Source organism: Primulina huaijiensis, chromosome 5, assembly GCF_012295235.1.
Source record: "Primulina huaijiensis isolate GDHJ02 chromosome 5, ASM1229523v2, whole genome shotgun sequence".
NCBI classification, from domain to species: domain Eukaryota; kingdom Viridiplantae; phylum Streptophyta; class Magnoliopsida; order Lamiales; family Gesneriaceae; genus Primulina; species Primulina huaijiensis.
Window position 1 is genome coordinate 21,297,742 of NC_133310.1, and position 17,194 is coordinate 21,314,935.

Below are 17,194 nucleotides of genomic sequence, written 5' to 3' on the forward strand. Positions count from 1 at the left end.
TGGTTTAGGCCAAATGTAGGCCGTTGGCTTCGTCCGGTTTGTTTGAAGACAAAAACTTGTGTGAGACGGTCTCACGGGTTGTATTTTGTGAGACATATATCTTATTTGGGTCATACATGAAAAAGTATTACTTTTTATGCTAAGAGTATTATATTTTATTGTGAATATCGGTAAGGTTTACCCGTCTCACAGATAAAGATCCGTGAGACCGTCTTAGAGGAGACTTACTCTTATTTGAATTCTCATGTCTCGAACATCTCTAGCTAGTTTGTTCTATTTGGACAATTCAAAAAATGGACATTTTTCATTATTTAATGCATGTATGTCTTTTGGTTTGTAACTCTTTTGATCCATTTTTCATTCATAAATTCTAAATGTTCTTTTTTTTTTAAAAAAAAAAAAAACGTGCTTCTCCTTACTAATGATGAAGTCGGTTATATTTCGAAACCTTTATTTTTAATGGTCATACTCTTATATATGTATGTGTTAGATGTTATCTTTGGCTGACATAATTTTTTAGATTAATTTGTCAAAAAAATATTGATTTGAATTCAACTGAATATGTTAGTAACAGATTTGTCATTTAAAAAGAATGAATCTTTTACTTAAATAAGTCACTGTATGAATTTAATATATGAGATTTAGTGGATTTGCTTGGTATATGGTCATTATCCCGTAGATGTAAGTCGATTGGACCGAACTACGTTGAAATTGCACGTATTATTATTTTTGCTTTTAGTCTCATTATTTTTAAATTGACTAATCATGAAAACTAAGTAAAATAAGATAAAACCATATCAACATTATGTACTGATACACCCATAAGAGCCTGAGTCGTGGATGACCCAGGAATTTAAATGGGTAGCTCAAATCAGAGTCAATATGTAAAACATCTTCCTCAGCAACAGGGCATGGAGATGCCAAACTACCTCGAGAAGTGTGCCACACTCGAGTATATCAATATGAGCTACTTTATGCTTGGCAATCATTTCTTGTCAGAATGACATGGGTTTCGCGTGTCAAAGAAGTTATCAGAAGCAGGGTATGGACATTCACCTTACCACACTTAGCAGGTGGACACTAAAAACAAGGTAACGATGATATCTCCTCCTATAAACAAGAGGTATATTTCTCATTTACAGATTCTGGAATTTTCAACTCTCAAGCACTCATGTATATTCACACACATACAAGCCCTTCATTTTTCTTCTCCACCTGCTGACTTAAGAATCAGAGTGGCCATGCCGGACACTCTTCCGACGCCCATTCACGAGTTCATTTCATTTTTTGCAGGCCACTGTGGAGGCCATCTTCTTGCTCATTTTCCTTAAACATAACTCTCATCTTCCGGTGGATTGCCCACACATTTCATACTAAATTCATCCGGAAGACATCATGTACATGTATAAACCAATTTGCATGCAAATAGAAACCGATATACAGGAGACATTGACAAGGGCCATCCATGCTTTGCTAAAGACATGTTGGTTAGCGAGCACACATCACCAATTAATCGTTCGTCGTATCTTTTTATCATAATCGACATGTTATATATTTTTCCATTCTATATATCTTGATTTATTTTTTTAATATTATATTACATTACATAGAAACTATTTATTTATACATATAAAATAAAATTTAAATAATTAACAATAAAGAGATTGTAATTTGTAGCCATTAAAGAGACTAAAATTCCCACTAATTTGTTGGGTGCCGAAGACTGTCCTTATTACACAGCACCTTTCGTGGGACTCTTCGAATATGCATTGTAGTTGTAATGGCTCATCTAAATCTAAACACATGTAAAAGAGTATCATTTTCACACTCTTTTTTCATATTTATTTAAATAATGTTTAATCTTCAAAGTTATCCTAATTAATGTGTAATCATAATCATCCGAAATTAGTACTGTTCGACGCTAAGTATAAATCAAATGATTTAAAAGAAGTTATATTTGTATTTTCACGTCAATCAATATATTGTATCACATAAAAAAAATGACGTGAGAAAACTTTTTTCCATACCCTAAAGATAGCATTGATGCTACTGTATAAAAAAAAAAAAAAAGATCAAAACTATGTTACTGCTTGGTGGTGGATGTTGGGAGTCTTTCAACTATGAATAAGAACTCGAAGGCGAAGGAAGAGCGTATAGTTTTCACTACCTCCATGTCTTTCAATCTTTCTTCGCTTAGAATGCTACTTGCTAAATGTCGTGTTTGTTGAGGACCGCGCATGAAAAAGAAACTCCAGAACATCCAAAAAATAGTTTTGTTAGTAACATGGGAAAAATATCCAAGGTGGTCTGAGCCAACGAAGATTTTCCCTACACAGAACAGAAAATTCTTACAGAGAAATAAGTCAATTGACCTATTTTGGAATTGATTTTACTTGAAATAGACAGCTCAATATGCCCAATTCTTGTGGCTACCAATTAGATTTGAGAATAGTGTCACTAATGATTTATCCACAGAAAAAATATTCAATAATATTTTATTTATTTTTAACCCAATCGATAGAGTCATAAAAATTGTCAAATCCTTAGGATCCCCACCACTACTTTGTATACATATGGTTTGTGTCACATCGCATGGCCAGATGAGACGCAATTTTTCTTTTATATTTATACAAAATTTATTTTGTATAATATAATGTTTATCGTATTTATCACAGGAATTATTTTATTACATGGAATTATCATTATTTGTCGCGTTGGGTCGTGAGATTAATTTTCCTATAATTAATGAGATTGGAACCCATCAGGTGTTTCCCTCACTTTCAATTCATGGCGATTCGGAAAACAGTTTTCTTGATGATGACTTTTATTTGGTGTTACGAAAAATTCGGGAAAAAAAATATATATTCGGTATATTTTTCAATCAATATATATGAGATAAAAAAAAGAATTGATTTTGAGTTTGAATCCGATATAGATGAATTATTAGATAAATATAGAGGATAACAAGAAAAATAGACATTTAGATAAACAAAAAAATTACAAACCGATATATATTTATTTATNAAAAAAAAAAAAAATTTACTACTAGTTAACACGACGAGATAGTAATATGAACTCTGAAGTTACTAAATAAAAGTTAATAAATAATTAAAAATAGGTTATTAAAATCTTACAATATTATTTGGAATTACTATAATTGTTCCAATTTATTATGTACAATTAATTAAATTATCCTCACTACTATTGTTTTATTCCTTTCTTTCATTTGACTTGTTGTTTCGATTTTTAAAACTTTATTTCATTCGAAAGTTTTTAATACTTTCAATTTGAAAGAGGATGTTAGAATTTATAATATATTAAAATGATTTATAAGATCTAAGGCACTATTTGGATAATTATTTTAAAAATATTTTTAATATTTTATAAATGAAAAAAACTTCAAGTATGTGTTGGATCAAAAATTTTGCAAATAGTTTATGATTTTTTTAAAAATTTTTTATTAAAATATAGTTTTTAAAACAAGTGAGACATATTTTTTTGATATTTTTATAATAATAGAGGAAATTGTAAAAATAAATGTTTTATAAGAGATTTGTTAAACACACATATATTCTTAAAATAAATTTTAAATTATTTTATAAGCTTTTTTTAAACGATATTTTTATAAAAATGTTTTCTAAATTTTGTCCAAACGAAACATAAAATATATCAGGGAAAAAACAAGCAAAATTTTTCTTGGTGACTATTCTCATATACTCAATAAAATATATCAAGGGAAAGAACAAACAAAATTTTGCTGAAAAATGGACAACTTCATTAGTCGTTCTCCTTACATGAGAGAATGAGGTTTATTGTTCAATTTGATATCTAGTAATGAATATCTGAAGCACATGAACCAGATTAGCTCAGATTACCCTAGCTCGGTGACTATTTGCACTGCCAAGAGTGTGCCTTTGTTTCAGACAATCTTGAAGCCTTCTCGACGCACTTTTTACTTACATATTTTAATATGTTATTTAATAACTTTGCATATCAATTATTTTTATGAAATAAAAAATTTCATAAAAATATTTGAGAATTTGCCACTAGTCAAAAACAAATTTTAAGGGATATGTCTTTTGTGAGACAGTCTCACGAATCTTTATCAGTAAGACGAGTCAATCCTGCCGATATTCACAATATAAAATACGACTCGTGAAACCGTATCACACAAGTTTTTGTCAATTTTAATTTGTATAACACACGAAACTATATATAACATCTTATCCCATCCTATCTTATATAAATAAATGCATCTGATCACCTAACTATATAATTTTATTTAATTCCATTTTTCTTAAAAAAAATTATTTCGCAGTTGCATATAAACTAACACCTCATGGCCAATCAACTTCAAGAAATTGATTGGAACCAAGCCGATTTGTCATAGATATACATGTCACTTTATTAAAGTTGTATTTCTTTATCGCATGCCCTCAATTTAGACCCATACAAACAATCCTTTTGATCTTTTAATAAATTAGGTCTCATGCTCTCACCGCACATGTCAATTATGTTCATATTTACAATAATAATTAATATTTTTAATATAAAAATAATATTTTTTTATTAGTGTCCCAACTAAAAGATCCGCTTACAAAAATGACTCGTGAGACTATCACAAAATTTTGTTGTGTTAATTAATTAGTGGATGCAGTCGTCCTGTTCGTGAAATATGGTTGAATGAACTTATGAAAGATGTGATCAAATTATAATTTTTTTTAAAAAAAGAATTCATTAATCTGATATTTTTTTTCTTCAGATTGTCAATACGCCAAATAATTTCATAACATGTAGTAACTCATGATCACTCGGAGATATGTAAATAAATGGAGTTTGTAAAATTTTATAGACTCGAACTCGACTATTAAAGTAAGTTCGAACTTATAAATCTTTAATGGAAATAAATCTCAAATTAATTCGTACAACCCGAAATGAAAGATTCACATGCATTGTGGGGAGATTGCACTCTCAGTTAACCAATTTTTTGTATCACGAGCACATTCACTACCTCAAGTCTAAAGTTTAGATGGTATATTTAATGCATTATCTTACATCTAAGGTGATAAATTATATGCATTTTTAGAGTAGTGTCATAAAAATAGCATGAAATTTTCCCATGTAGATTGCAAAATTGGATGATGAATATGGTAATAACTTTCATATAAAATCGATATATAGTACGACGATCAAATTTCTTACGATTATATAAAGATATAGAAAATGATCGCAAATATGTTTAAAATTATTAACTAAAACATCAAAAAAATCCAAAATAAATTGTAAATTGATTCATATGTTATTGAATGAATAAATTTAAGACGGTCTCACGAATCTTTATCTTTGAGACAGATCAACCCTACCGATATTCATAATAAAAAGTAATGCTCTTAGCATAAAAATAATATTTTTTCATGGACAACCCAAATAAGAGATCTGTTTCACAAAATACGACCCGTAAGACCGTCTCACACAAATTTTTGCCATATATTTTTGTGAAAATACTCTATGATTTCAAATATTACTCGCGATCAAGATACACATGTGGTATGTATGACGTAATATATTTAAAATCAGTCTAAAATGATTGTTTTTTTTTTTAAACACTCCTGTTGCTTTGCTGAATGTTGGGGAAAAAAAATAAATTCCGGAAACTACTGCCGAATTCTGATTATATATCCCGGGGAAAAAAAAATCTTACCTACTGTAAATGTTGCATTCTCGATGTGGGGTTTATATATTTAACCAAAATTTCTCCAATGAATGGAAAAAAATTGCCATGTTTAAAACATTCTCTCTCTTTACAATTTTTTCAGTGCTACTCTTCCACTTCAGAGAATCCCAAAGCTATCCTTCTTGATCTCTATGCTTTAATGGCTAAAAGCTGAATCAAACCCAAGTGAGAAAATCTTACATATAAAAAATTTTCGTTCATTTTATACATGTTTACGAGGCGAGCCTTTTTCGTTTTTGCTAATTTTTCTTACTTGCTTTTGTCAAAACGCTGTCGGGTTGGTGTTTAGAGGCCAGAAAGTAGTTGTCTTCATAATGGGTTCTCATATCTTTTGCTGAGCGTTAGTGGGTTTTTCCTAGTATTTCCGAAAAAAATATGGGTTCTATTTTTTAGGCATTGTAGTATAAAATGAATCAAACAATTTATTGTTTTTTTACTTATGGGAAAGGTAACGAGGTATTCGTGTGGAGACTAGGTTCAATGGGTGAGGATTGGGATCCATGTTGGATCTATTGTTTTTATCCTTTGTACTTTTTTTATGTTCTTAGTGACCTGGTAAATTTATTTAGTTAATATTCAATGTTTCTGAAACCTTGATTACTGTGTGGATTGTTTGTTTAGTTTGTTATTTTTTTCTGACGTCTGCTGTGCTTTGTTTGTTGTTAAAGGTGTTATATATGAAATTAGAAACGGTAATGGTATTAGGCACATTTCGTTTCATACAATTTGAAAAAGTTGGTTTCTTTTATGTGGATTTCAGTTTATCCATGGGTTGAAGTCTAGGAATGATGGATAGTTTCAGCGACGTTGCGGAAGGTTCCCGATTTTTTGATGCATTAGAGCAAATTTCACCGACATTTGATTGTGTTGATGGTTGCCCTGGTTACAAAGATTGGGAATATGATGTGTGGATTAGTAGTCCCGTAAGTATTGATGAACGTCGAAGGAAATTTGTTCGATGGATGGGATTGAGTAAAAATGGGCTAGAAGGAGGTGATTCTACAGGTAATGTTGGCAGAGTTATGCAGAATAGCGGGACTGTTCTGAGAACTTCAGGTGTCGAAGACGAGTTTTCTTCTAGCCGCTCTTCTTTGTCCAGTTGGTCTACTGATGATTTGGATTTGTTAAGCGGAGTGGATTTAATTGAAGGTAGGATCTGCTGTGGGATTTCTGATGGTGGAAGTGAATACTCTGTGGACCAATGGGGGGGAGATAAGAGGATAGAAAAAATTCGGGACACAAATTCCCAAGTTCCAATATTTGGGGAGTCTAAGAATGATTCTCAATCACCTAAATCGGTTCAGCAACTTGTACAAAGAGAGCTGGAGGGAAATGGAAATGCAACAAAAACAACGAATAGGTCGAAGGATAGGTGGAGTAGATTGCGTTACCTGACTTGTATGATGGGCATGAATATGAGAAATGGTACTGTGGAGTCAAATAACTTAAGCCAAGTTCGAGAGAGGGGGGTTCAGAGAGTTGGAGTTCGCAATTATCGAAGAAGGTTGAAGGAACTCTCAGCCCTTTTCGTGGGACAAGATTTCCAAGCCCACGAGGGTTCAATATTGGCTATGAAATTTAGTCCTGACGGTAAGTACCTGGCAAGTGCGGGAGAAGATAAGCTTGTGAAAGTGTGGCAAGTGCTGGAAGATGAAAGATCAGATATATTTGACATTGCAGATGTGGATCCGTCATGTGTGTACTTCTCAGTAAACCATTTGTCTGAATTAGGACCTCTTACGTCACAGAATGGTAGTGTTAACAAATCCAAGAATCTTAAAAAAACACCAGATTCGGCATGCATTATCTTCCCTCCAAAGGTTTTCAGAATTTTGGAGAAGCCACTGCACGTGTTCCCAGGACACAAAGGAGAGATCTTGGATCTTTCTTGGTCAAAGAATGATGTACTGTCTAATCATTGCAAATTTATTTGAAATATTTGAAACTGGTTTCTTTAAATTAAGGCGTTTTTACTTGTTTTCTCGCAGTGTTTGCTTTCATCATCGGTTGATAAAACTGTTCGTTTGTGGCGGGTTGGACTTGATCAGTGTCTCAAGGTTTTCTCTCATAATGACTATGGTGTGTACATATAATCAGTAATCTATTGAATTTCCCGAAAATTTAAACTTGCACATGGCTTTGAAATACTGATTTCTCAAATATTCATTCTATGCAGTGACCTGCATTCAGTTTAACCCTGTGAATGATGATTACTTCATCAGTGGTTCTATTGACGGGAAGGTTCGAATTTGGAAAATAAATGGCTGTCATGTTGTGAATTGGACGGAAATAAAGGACATAATAACTGCCATTTCTTACCGCCCTGATGGCCAGGTCTGTTAGGATTGCTTCTTTTTTTGTAACAAGTTTAGCTTCTGTAAATCATCGAGGCATACTAATTGAGTATATGTTTGCTTGTCTTGCAGAGTGGTGTTATTGGCTCCATTACCGGTATCTGTCGATATTTTAACATATCAGGTACTTTTAAGTCAGTTCTTTGGAAATTGTTATGCTTTTTAATTAATGCATTACTTGGGGAGCCGAAATTTCCATATACATTCTGTGACTAACAAGTGTTAAACGAAACTGTGTTGATTGTATCAGACAATCAAATTCAATTGGAAGCTCAAATATGCGTAGGTGGTAAGAAGAAAACACCCTGTAGAAGAATAACCGGCTTCCAGGTAGCTGTTATTAACTTTCAAAGGTTGCTAATCTGTTTTGATTTCGTTTGAGTTCTCGTTTTGGTAAATTCTCACAAAATTCCTACTGATTTTGTTATTCTGTGGAGCAGTTTTTACCACAAGACCCGAGCAAACTATTGGTAACATGTGCCGATTCACAAGTCAGAGTTCTTAATGGGATGGATGTGATGATCAAGTACAAAGGTACGCACTTGATTCTTTCATGTTTGTTTATTTGACGACTTGCATGATAATTTAAAATCACGTCGTCTTGGCTTATTTTCTTTATAATTCAGGTCTACGAAATGCTGTGAATCAGAGTTCCGCTTCATTTACTTCAGACGGCAAACACATTGTCTCCGCGTCTGATGATTCAAATGTCTATATTTGGAACTACTCCTGTCCTGGTACATCTACTTTTTCGCTGTCAAAATCCGTTAGATCCTTCGAGAGTTTCCCCTCAGATGCTTCCGTTGTCATACCTTGGTCCGGCCTGAAAATCAGAAACTCAGAAAGCGAGTTGAAATCAAGAAAACACAATACTCCTATAAATTCATTGCTTTTTTCACCATCCACTTACCTCTCTTCGGGGCAAGAATTTTTCCTCGAATCAAACCTGAAGGGATCCGCCACTTGGCCTGAGGAAAAGCTTCCAACGACCATTCCTGGGTCTGCATCATCTTCAATGTGTAAATCTCGGTACAAACTTCTCAAGACTTCTTGCCAGAGTTCATCCACTTCTCATGCATGGGGTCTGGTACTTGTTACCGCAAGTTGGAATGGAAAAATCAAATCTTTCCACAATTACGGTTTACCTATTCCCCCATAACGCAAGGATCCATAAATATCAAGAACTTCTATGCAATCTCCCTTGATTGACAGTTTTTTGCCAGTCATTTCAGTCCAGGCTGTCACATATTGGAAATTCATTGACCGGCCCCAATCCATTTCCCTGCTATGTATTGAAGGTCCCTTTCAAATTCTGCTCACAAGATGAAGTTTGTATAGGCAACGACAGTTGGATGCGAGTCAAATATCCAAATCCAAATTGTAAAAAAGCACCACTCCATTTAAAGAAACAGCTGAGGTTTGCCTTATCTTCATGCGATGTAGCTAAGCAGCTTTCAGTATGATTCATCATGAATGGATATTTTTTTGCCTCTGGCCCAGAAAAGAAATGGAATCATGTGTTAGGAAACGTCAGCTAGAGACTGATATGCACGATGGAATTGCTCGCGGGACCTCGAAAAATTTGTGCCATTTATTCATTCAGGTGGGGCTCAGAGAGCAAAACCGGTGGCTGAGATTTGCTTGGGGAAGATTTTAGTGGGGAATCCCATCTTTATGTTATGTTGGTTGGTCTGAATTATTAAGTAATTTGTCTGCCATTTTTTTGATCACGACGAAGGTCGCTGACCAGGGCTCGGGGAGGGGCCGGGGACGTTTTCCGGTGGGGTGGCCTATGATTTTGTCTCCGGGGGTTACGAGTTTGTGGATCGCTTCTGGTTGTAGTGTTCAGAATTCAGAAATATTGCAAATTTTATGTGATTTTTGCTAATTATTTTTTTAAAAAAATGTTATAGTCACATTTTTATGTCCGAATATATGTGTAAAGGAGTAAAGAATTTCTTCTGCTGTTGATTTGAAACTTTGTTAATAAATGAGTTAATAATTGGTTCAATTGATTACATACAGATATATTATATATCGCCTAACCCAGTGTTTATATACATGTATATATACATATTTAATACGTACACACAAACATGTATACATATATACTATTATTATTATTATTATTATTATTATTATTATTATTATTATTGTTGTTGTTGTTAAGTTTGAGACACCTAATGCGTGTAAAATTAAATGTAACTTTTAAAATCTAAGTTTAGATGTTTCATCCATCTTTAAAAATGGATAAGTTTTTAATTGTATAATATAATAAATAACGACATTATTAGATTTTTAAAAATGAAACATGTTCTATTATGATATAGAAAGATAGTTTTAAGTAGTTTTAAGTAGATTTTTAACGTCGAAGTCTGAGGCTCGCAATCATCAAGGACTGTTAGTCTTGAACATATTGGATATCTTAACTTCTGGTAGATTTAAAAAGTTAAATCATGTTAGTAGAAATGCAAACATGTTAGCGCACTGTTTAGCGTATTTTGCTTTATCTCATCCTTCTCGTTCATGTTGGATGGATGGTACTCATCATAATTAATAGACGTAGATACTGTTGATTTAATTAATGAATAAGAGGTGATTTTCACTTAAAAAACGAATATTGAATGGAATATAGTCTAGTGCATTATTGGAGCAAAGCACGTGATATAAGGCCCCGGAAGATACCCACCAGACAAATTCAAATTGTTGGTAGAATTTTAAAACATGCCGTCTTGTCAATTTTTATTATATGCTAGCGACGTGTGTTGTATATAATATAATATACAAATATCATGTGCAATCATTAAATTTTTTTTCTAAAATAATCAAAACGTGGTGATTTAACTACCAATTATATCTTTTTATAAAGTTTTAAACGCTTGATCTTACAATAAATATCATTGGTTGTTTATGTATGATATTTTTTAATTTTTCTTAATAATTATTTTAAATATAATTATTATGTTTGAATGATGATTAAATACATTAAAAAGTGATTTACCAAAGGAATTTGTTGAGAAAAATTTGGTGACATGACTGTATAAAATAAAATATCTATTTATTAGAATGTTGAGAAAAAAAATTGGAAAGATTTTTGGTGTGATGCATCATATCAAATTGTTACTCTAATGATCTCAAGCCTTATACTATACAATAATATAATATATAATATAAATGAGGCATGAAAGGAAAGTGTGAGAGAGTTATACAGAGACTAATCAAGCACAAGGTGCAGATTGGAAGATTACTGTATGACAAAACATCTGCGGTTTTGACAAATGCAGGAAGAAAGAGCAAATATCCAACAGTTTGTATTAGTGTAACAAACAAATTACATATGTGAACACAGTGAAAATAGAGTTTACTTGGCATCCTCACATCCAGACTCCAAATTGAAACTTGCAAAACCATAGTGTCTGAAGATAAAATTGGAAGTTAGCTTCAGGGAATACTGTCAAAACTATATGCTCGGCATGTGAACGCAGACAAATTATTTAGTTATCCGTGATGATTCCACTCTTTCTGCAAGACCTTAACCAAATTAAATTCATCATAGCAAAAGGACCATCATGCACAATGACTAGCCTGATTTCTGGTCGAAGCTTTACAAAATGGATCCGTCGTAGTTGTTTTTATCCTAAAAGAATCATTGAATATCACCAAATTTCTTCATCATAATTATCATTCATTGTGAGATAACCGATACATTGGGATTCACAAGAAGTTGGACCAGTATCAGCAAATCAGAAATGGCATGATTTCCTTTTAATATGCATGGCTTATCAAATGATCCATACTCGCAACAAGAATTAGCAATATGCATGAGACCGGACTTACATTAATTAAGAGCATACAAAGGTTTCACGGATAAGAGTGTCGACATTGGCACGCAGACATGCATGGTGATCTGAGACGGTCAAGGAGTATCACATAATTCAGACAGTATAGAATACATATTTTAGGATAAAATCGGGATTCTCAAACCTTCTGGACAAAGAAATTCAACTAAATGGTCCAAAATTTACAGACAAAATATTTTGCTGACTCTGACTTTGAAATGTTTCAAGAATTAGTGTAATAAAGGTATATTATTACTGCTTGCCAAACCCTAAAATTATTCGTCCATGAATTAAACGGTTAAAAGGATAATCATTCTCTAGCACAAGTTAGTGGCAAACTGTTGCCATGCAGACAAATCCACAATTTTAAATTCTTTTTCATAATGTTTTCTTGGGGTGTGTGAGGCAGTTATAAGAACATTGTGTTATACCAAAACATCAACAGCCCAAGGATAAAGACTTTATTTCTATCTCACTTTAAATGATGTAATAACAGACAACTTCTAAGGAAGCAACCATAACAGGATACACACAAGTAGAAACCAGCTCGATGGAGAAAAACAAACATTCTACTGTCATCATAGAGTAACAAGATATGTGATGAATGAGCGGGAGTTAGGGTCCAAAAGTAATGCTTATCACCGATACCACGATTATCAGGAGATATGAATAATACATCATACAACCACAACTGGCTGAACTTTTATTCTGATAGTGGTATTAACAAAAAGATGGGGTACCTAAATTTGGTTTGTCCTGCGCATACAATCACACATCACATTATGTATTTAAACATATGAATATAATGCTAACCAAAATCATATTACTCGATCAAAATTTGCATTTTACCAAGTGTCCAAGCAAGAAAGTTAAAAATTAACCCACAAACAGAGAGACATTTTGCGATGTTAAAAATGTGGAATCTCGGTGTCACGAATTACAAACAAGGGGCTGTAACTAAGACATTACAGAAGCTGTAAGGAGAAAAACCTTTTCATAGAGTCCATTATAATAATAATAAGCATGGATATTATGCGTGCTACCAGTGAGGCATCGCAAATCATGCCATTCTCATATCTGGTATAAAAATATCAACTTCCTGGCTCCTGCTTCCATTCCCCATAAAAATCAGAGAAACTTTTGAGGTTGTCTTCATTTTATCTTAATATTGAACTCAATCATCGTCCAATTCCATAGAGAACAATAAAATTAGAATTTAGAAGATAAAATGCATCGCTGTTTTAACATCAACACGGAGATTCACTAGTGCAGGTGCACAACAATGCACTGCATTAAAACTGTCCCATTTGGTACAAATTTGCTATCCAGCCGACTGGGAAATAAACAAGCTTAACTTTTTCAATGATAACATAAAAAATAAATAAAATTGACTCAACTTTTGCGGAAACTCTCAAAATCAATTCAAATCATCCTTAAAAATGCATAGATTAATCGATAATAGAGTTTTAACTTCAAATATCTAAAAAAAATAAAGCTTGCAGAAGGAAAGGGCGCACGAGCAATGTTCATTCTATTTTTCTTGCTTGGAAAATTCATCTAAATATAAGCATAGGTGATAGAATCGAGGCAAAATGAGAACTATATCATCACATGGATTAAATTAAAAATCCCTCACTTTCACAACTTACTCACCCAAAAACACAGAGGATCATCAACAGATCACGCACAATAAAAACCGTAGAAAGATTAATATTTTACCAATGATCAAGGGATGCTGGATGGGTTTCAGACTGGAAGATTATCGACGGCCGAGTGAGAATGGTTGACATTGTGATTCACGGAGGAGGAGGAAGAAGACGTGGAGCTGAAGCGGAGATTGGTCAACATGAGTGGGCGATCTTTCGCTTCCTCGTCCTCATCGTCAGTGTCCGAGGTGGTAAGATTAACACAAGAACATCGCTCGAGTGAGGCGAAAAACGCCGCCGCGACGCTAGTCCCAAACCACCGCGCAAGGCCGTCCACCTTCTCGTAATACGACGCCGTATTCACGCCGGAATCCTCCATCAATTGTGGTTCTACGATTTCGAACATCTGAATATAGGAATATATAATTTTTTTATATAAATTCCGAGCTTTGAAAGACCTTGCCACATATTCTTGAGCTACGGCCTACGAGCCTTCGGTTTGGTCTTGGTCAATTTTGGTTCGTTTTCAAATGTCTAAATTCGATTTGGTTTTCTTATACTTCAGTTTAATTTCATTTTTATTTTTATATAATGTCACAGATTTGCAAATATAATTGTATGCACTCATATTTTGTAAACTATTTTCATAAAATTATGAAAATTATAATTTTAAACTTTATAGAATTTCATGATCAGAAGTTATAAAATAAAGAGAATAAAGTGAATTTTTTTAGACAACAAAAAAAATTTGTTTTTATCAATTATATCATTAAATTTCTCTACAAACTATAGCTTAAAATCTAATTTTTATTTTATCTTTTTATCATGTTTGTTGCGAGATTGTTTAAATATTTAATAATTAAGCGGCGTTATATTTTTTTAGATAATATTGTATTATTATTATTGAATATTACAATCATTGGTATACATCATAAATTAAAAATCACAAAATCAGTTCTAAAATTAAAAAATTCCTACGACATCAGTAATATTGATTTTGATTTCAAATTATTATAAAAAAATTAGTGAGCCCGCGCAAAAAAAAAAAATCTGAAGAGGAAAAGATAAAATATATACATAAATATATGACAAAAACTTGTGTGAGACGGTCTCACGGATCGTATTTTGTGAAACGGATCTCTTATTTGGGTCATCCATGAAAAGTATTACTTTTTATGCTAAGAGTATTATTTTTTATTGTGAATATCAGTAGGGTTGACCCGTCTCACAGATAAAGATTCGTGAGACCGTCTCACAAGAGACCTGCTCTAAATATATTTCTAAGATGATAGAGAGTGAGAGAGAGATTGAGATAAGAAAAGATGATAAATGATAGAGATAAAGAAAGGGAAAGAGTGTGTATTCTTTAAGGTATAGTGATACTCACGGGAAATTTAGGGTCCGATTCCGGCGAGTGTCTCTAATCCAGACGCAAGTTTTGAAATAATCCTGAGCCTGAAATCACAAATGAGACCGTTAGAAGGGGGCCAGGAGGGTGTCCTGGCGTAGCCCCTCCGACGCTCAAGTCAGAGACTGAGGATATATGAAGGGAGCAGCTAAGGACGCTGCTGAAAACAATATATTGAATTCTAAATTATACGCTCAAACCTGGTATTTATAGGAGAATACATGGGCTGCTCATGGGCCTTTCACCTGTGGGCTCTAGAGATGGGCCGAGAGTTTGGGCCTGATCTTGATGGGTTCATCCCTGGGGTATCACCAGTCTCCCCCTCCCGAGTCGAACTGAATCGTAGGTTCAACGTTCGATTAATTGTGCTGTTCTCGAGTTACCGGGTGCGAGTTGTGCATTTTCTTCCCACCATCTGTCAGTCTCCAAAAATTTGGAAACAAATCGAATTGTAATCGTGCTTTTAAAGGAAAGATTTGGTTCCCTCCTTACTTCACTCTCAATTCTCCAATATAGAATTTCCCCTGCTATTCATACATCGACTCGCCCATACGCTGGCTCGCACTTCGCGAACCAAGCCCTTGCCCTCGCCCTGCACCAGCCTCGCCGCTCGCTCGACGCCGCCGAGTCCTCGCCCCCTCGCCCTGCACACCAGCCTCGTCGCTTGGCCCACATAGCCCTGTCCTCGCCTTTTTTCCCCTCGCCCCTCACCCCACACCGCAGAGCCCTCGCCCCCCCGCTCTGCACAGCAGCCTCGCCGCTCGCCCCAGCGCATCAAGCTCGTCTGCTCGCCTACTCTGCACAGCAGCCTCGCCGCTCGCCCCAGCGCGCACCACGCACGAGCGCCTCGCCCAAGCCCTCCTGCACGCTCGCCCCTCGCCCAACGCCCTGCGCGCTCGCCTCGCGCAACGCCCTGCACGCCCGCCCCTCGCGCAATGCCCTGAACGCTCGTCCCTACGCCTAGCATACCTCACGCTCGCCCCTCGAGCAGCAACCCTCATGCTCGCCCTTCGCCATTCGCCCGCCGACTCGCCAAGCAGCCCTCATGCTCGCCCGTCGAGCAATGACCCTCATGCTCGCCCGTCGAGCAATGACCCTCATGCTCGCCCGCCGACTCGCCAAGCAAGCCTCACGCTTGCCCTTCGCCATTCACCCGCCGTCCTTGGTTTCTAAAGAGCTTTCTGACCGGGCAGGTCGATCCCCGTGACCTGACCGGGCAGGTCGATCCCCGTAATTTTCGCAACGGCAAACATCGTTTGTTAACAACAAACCAAATAAATTTTTCTAACACGGTATGCCCTCGTCGCCCCCATCTTCAAGGTCCTCTACTAAGCTTTTAAAGGAAAATAATTCTCACTTCCCCACGCCCTTGACTCCTCTGCCAAAATAGTCCTTAGCAAGAAAAATAAAACTTCAACCTCCTCACCCTCTAACTTCACTGCTGGGCGATGCCTTAGAAGGAAAATAAAACTCTCACCTCATCATCTCGTAACACCTCTGCTAAGCCGGACCTTAGCAGGAAAAATCAAACTCTCATCTCATCATCTCATAACTCCTCTGTTAAGCCGGGCCTTAGCAGGAAAATAAAAATTCTCCACTCTCACCCTCTGACTCCTCTGCTAGGTGACGCCTTAGCAGGAAAATAAAAATTCCCCACCTTCATACTCTAACTCCTCTGCTAGGCTACACTTTAGCCGGGCCTTAGCGGGAAAATAAAAATTCTCCACCCTCCCCCTCTAACTCCTCTGCTAAACGACGCCTTAGAATGAAAATAAAAATTCCCCACCTTCATCCTCTAACTCCTCTGCTAGGCGACGCTTTAACAGGAAAATAAATTTTCACCTCATCACCTTCTGACTCCTCTACTAGGCGATGCCTTAGCGGGAAAATAAAAATTCCCCACCTTCACCCTCTAACTCCTCTGCCAGGCAACGCTTTAGCAGGAAAATAAATTTTCACCTCATCACCCTCTGACTCCTCTACTAGGCGATGCCTTAGCAGGAAAATACTCTGCTCCTCTGCTAGACGATGTCTTAGCAGGAAAATTTAATTTCTCTCCTGCCCTCTGCTCATCTACCAGGCGACGCCTTAGTAGGAAAATAAAATTTCTCTCCTGCCCTCTGCTCCTCTACTAGGCCATGCCTTAGTAGGAAAATGAAATTTTTCTCCTGCCCTCTTCTCCTCTACTAGGCGATGCCTTAGCAGGAAAATAA

The 17,194-nt window shown here is 35.4% G+C and overlaps 1 protein-coding gene across 3 annotated transcripts; it reads left to right on the forward strand.

The window, feature by feature from the left end:
* Positions 1–5,740: 5,740 nt before the first annotated feature.
* On the forward strand, positions 5,741–10,080 carry LOC140977075 (uncharacterized). Of its 3 annotated transcripts, none has more exons than XM_073441624.1 (8): positions 5,741–5,899; positions 6,495–7,638; positions 7,723–7,813; positions 7,911–8,068; positions 8,161–8,212; positions 8,339–8,418; positions 8,529–8,622; positions 8,715–10,079. In XM_073441624.1, exons 2-8 carry the CDS (start codon positions 6,520–6,522, stop codon positions 9,245–9,247), a joined length of 2,127 nt encoding a protein of 708 aa, XP_073297725.1. In that variant the 5' UTR covers positions 5,741–5,899; positions 6,495–6,519; the 3' UTR covers positions 9,248–10,079. The 3 variants fall into 3 exon arrangements, with proteins under 3 accessions (XP_073297725.1, XP_073297726.1, XP_073297727.1); XM_073441625.1 differs by having other exon boundaries at positions 5,768–5,953; positions 8,715–10,080; XM_073441626.1 differs by lacking the exon at positions 5,741–5,899 and adding an exon at positions 5,992–6,218 and having other exon boundaries at positions 8,715–10,080.
* Positions 10,081–17,194: the final 7,114 nt, after the last annotated feature.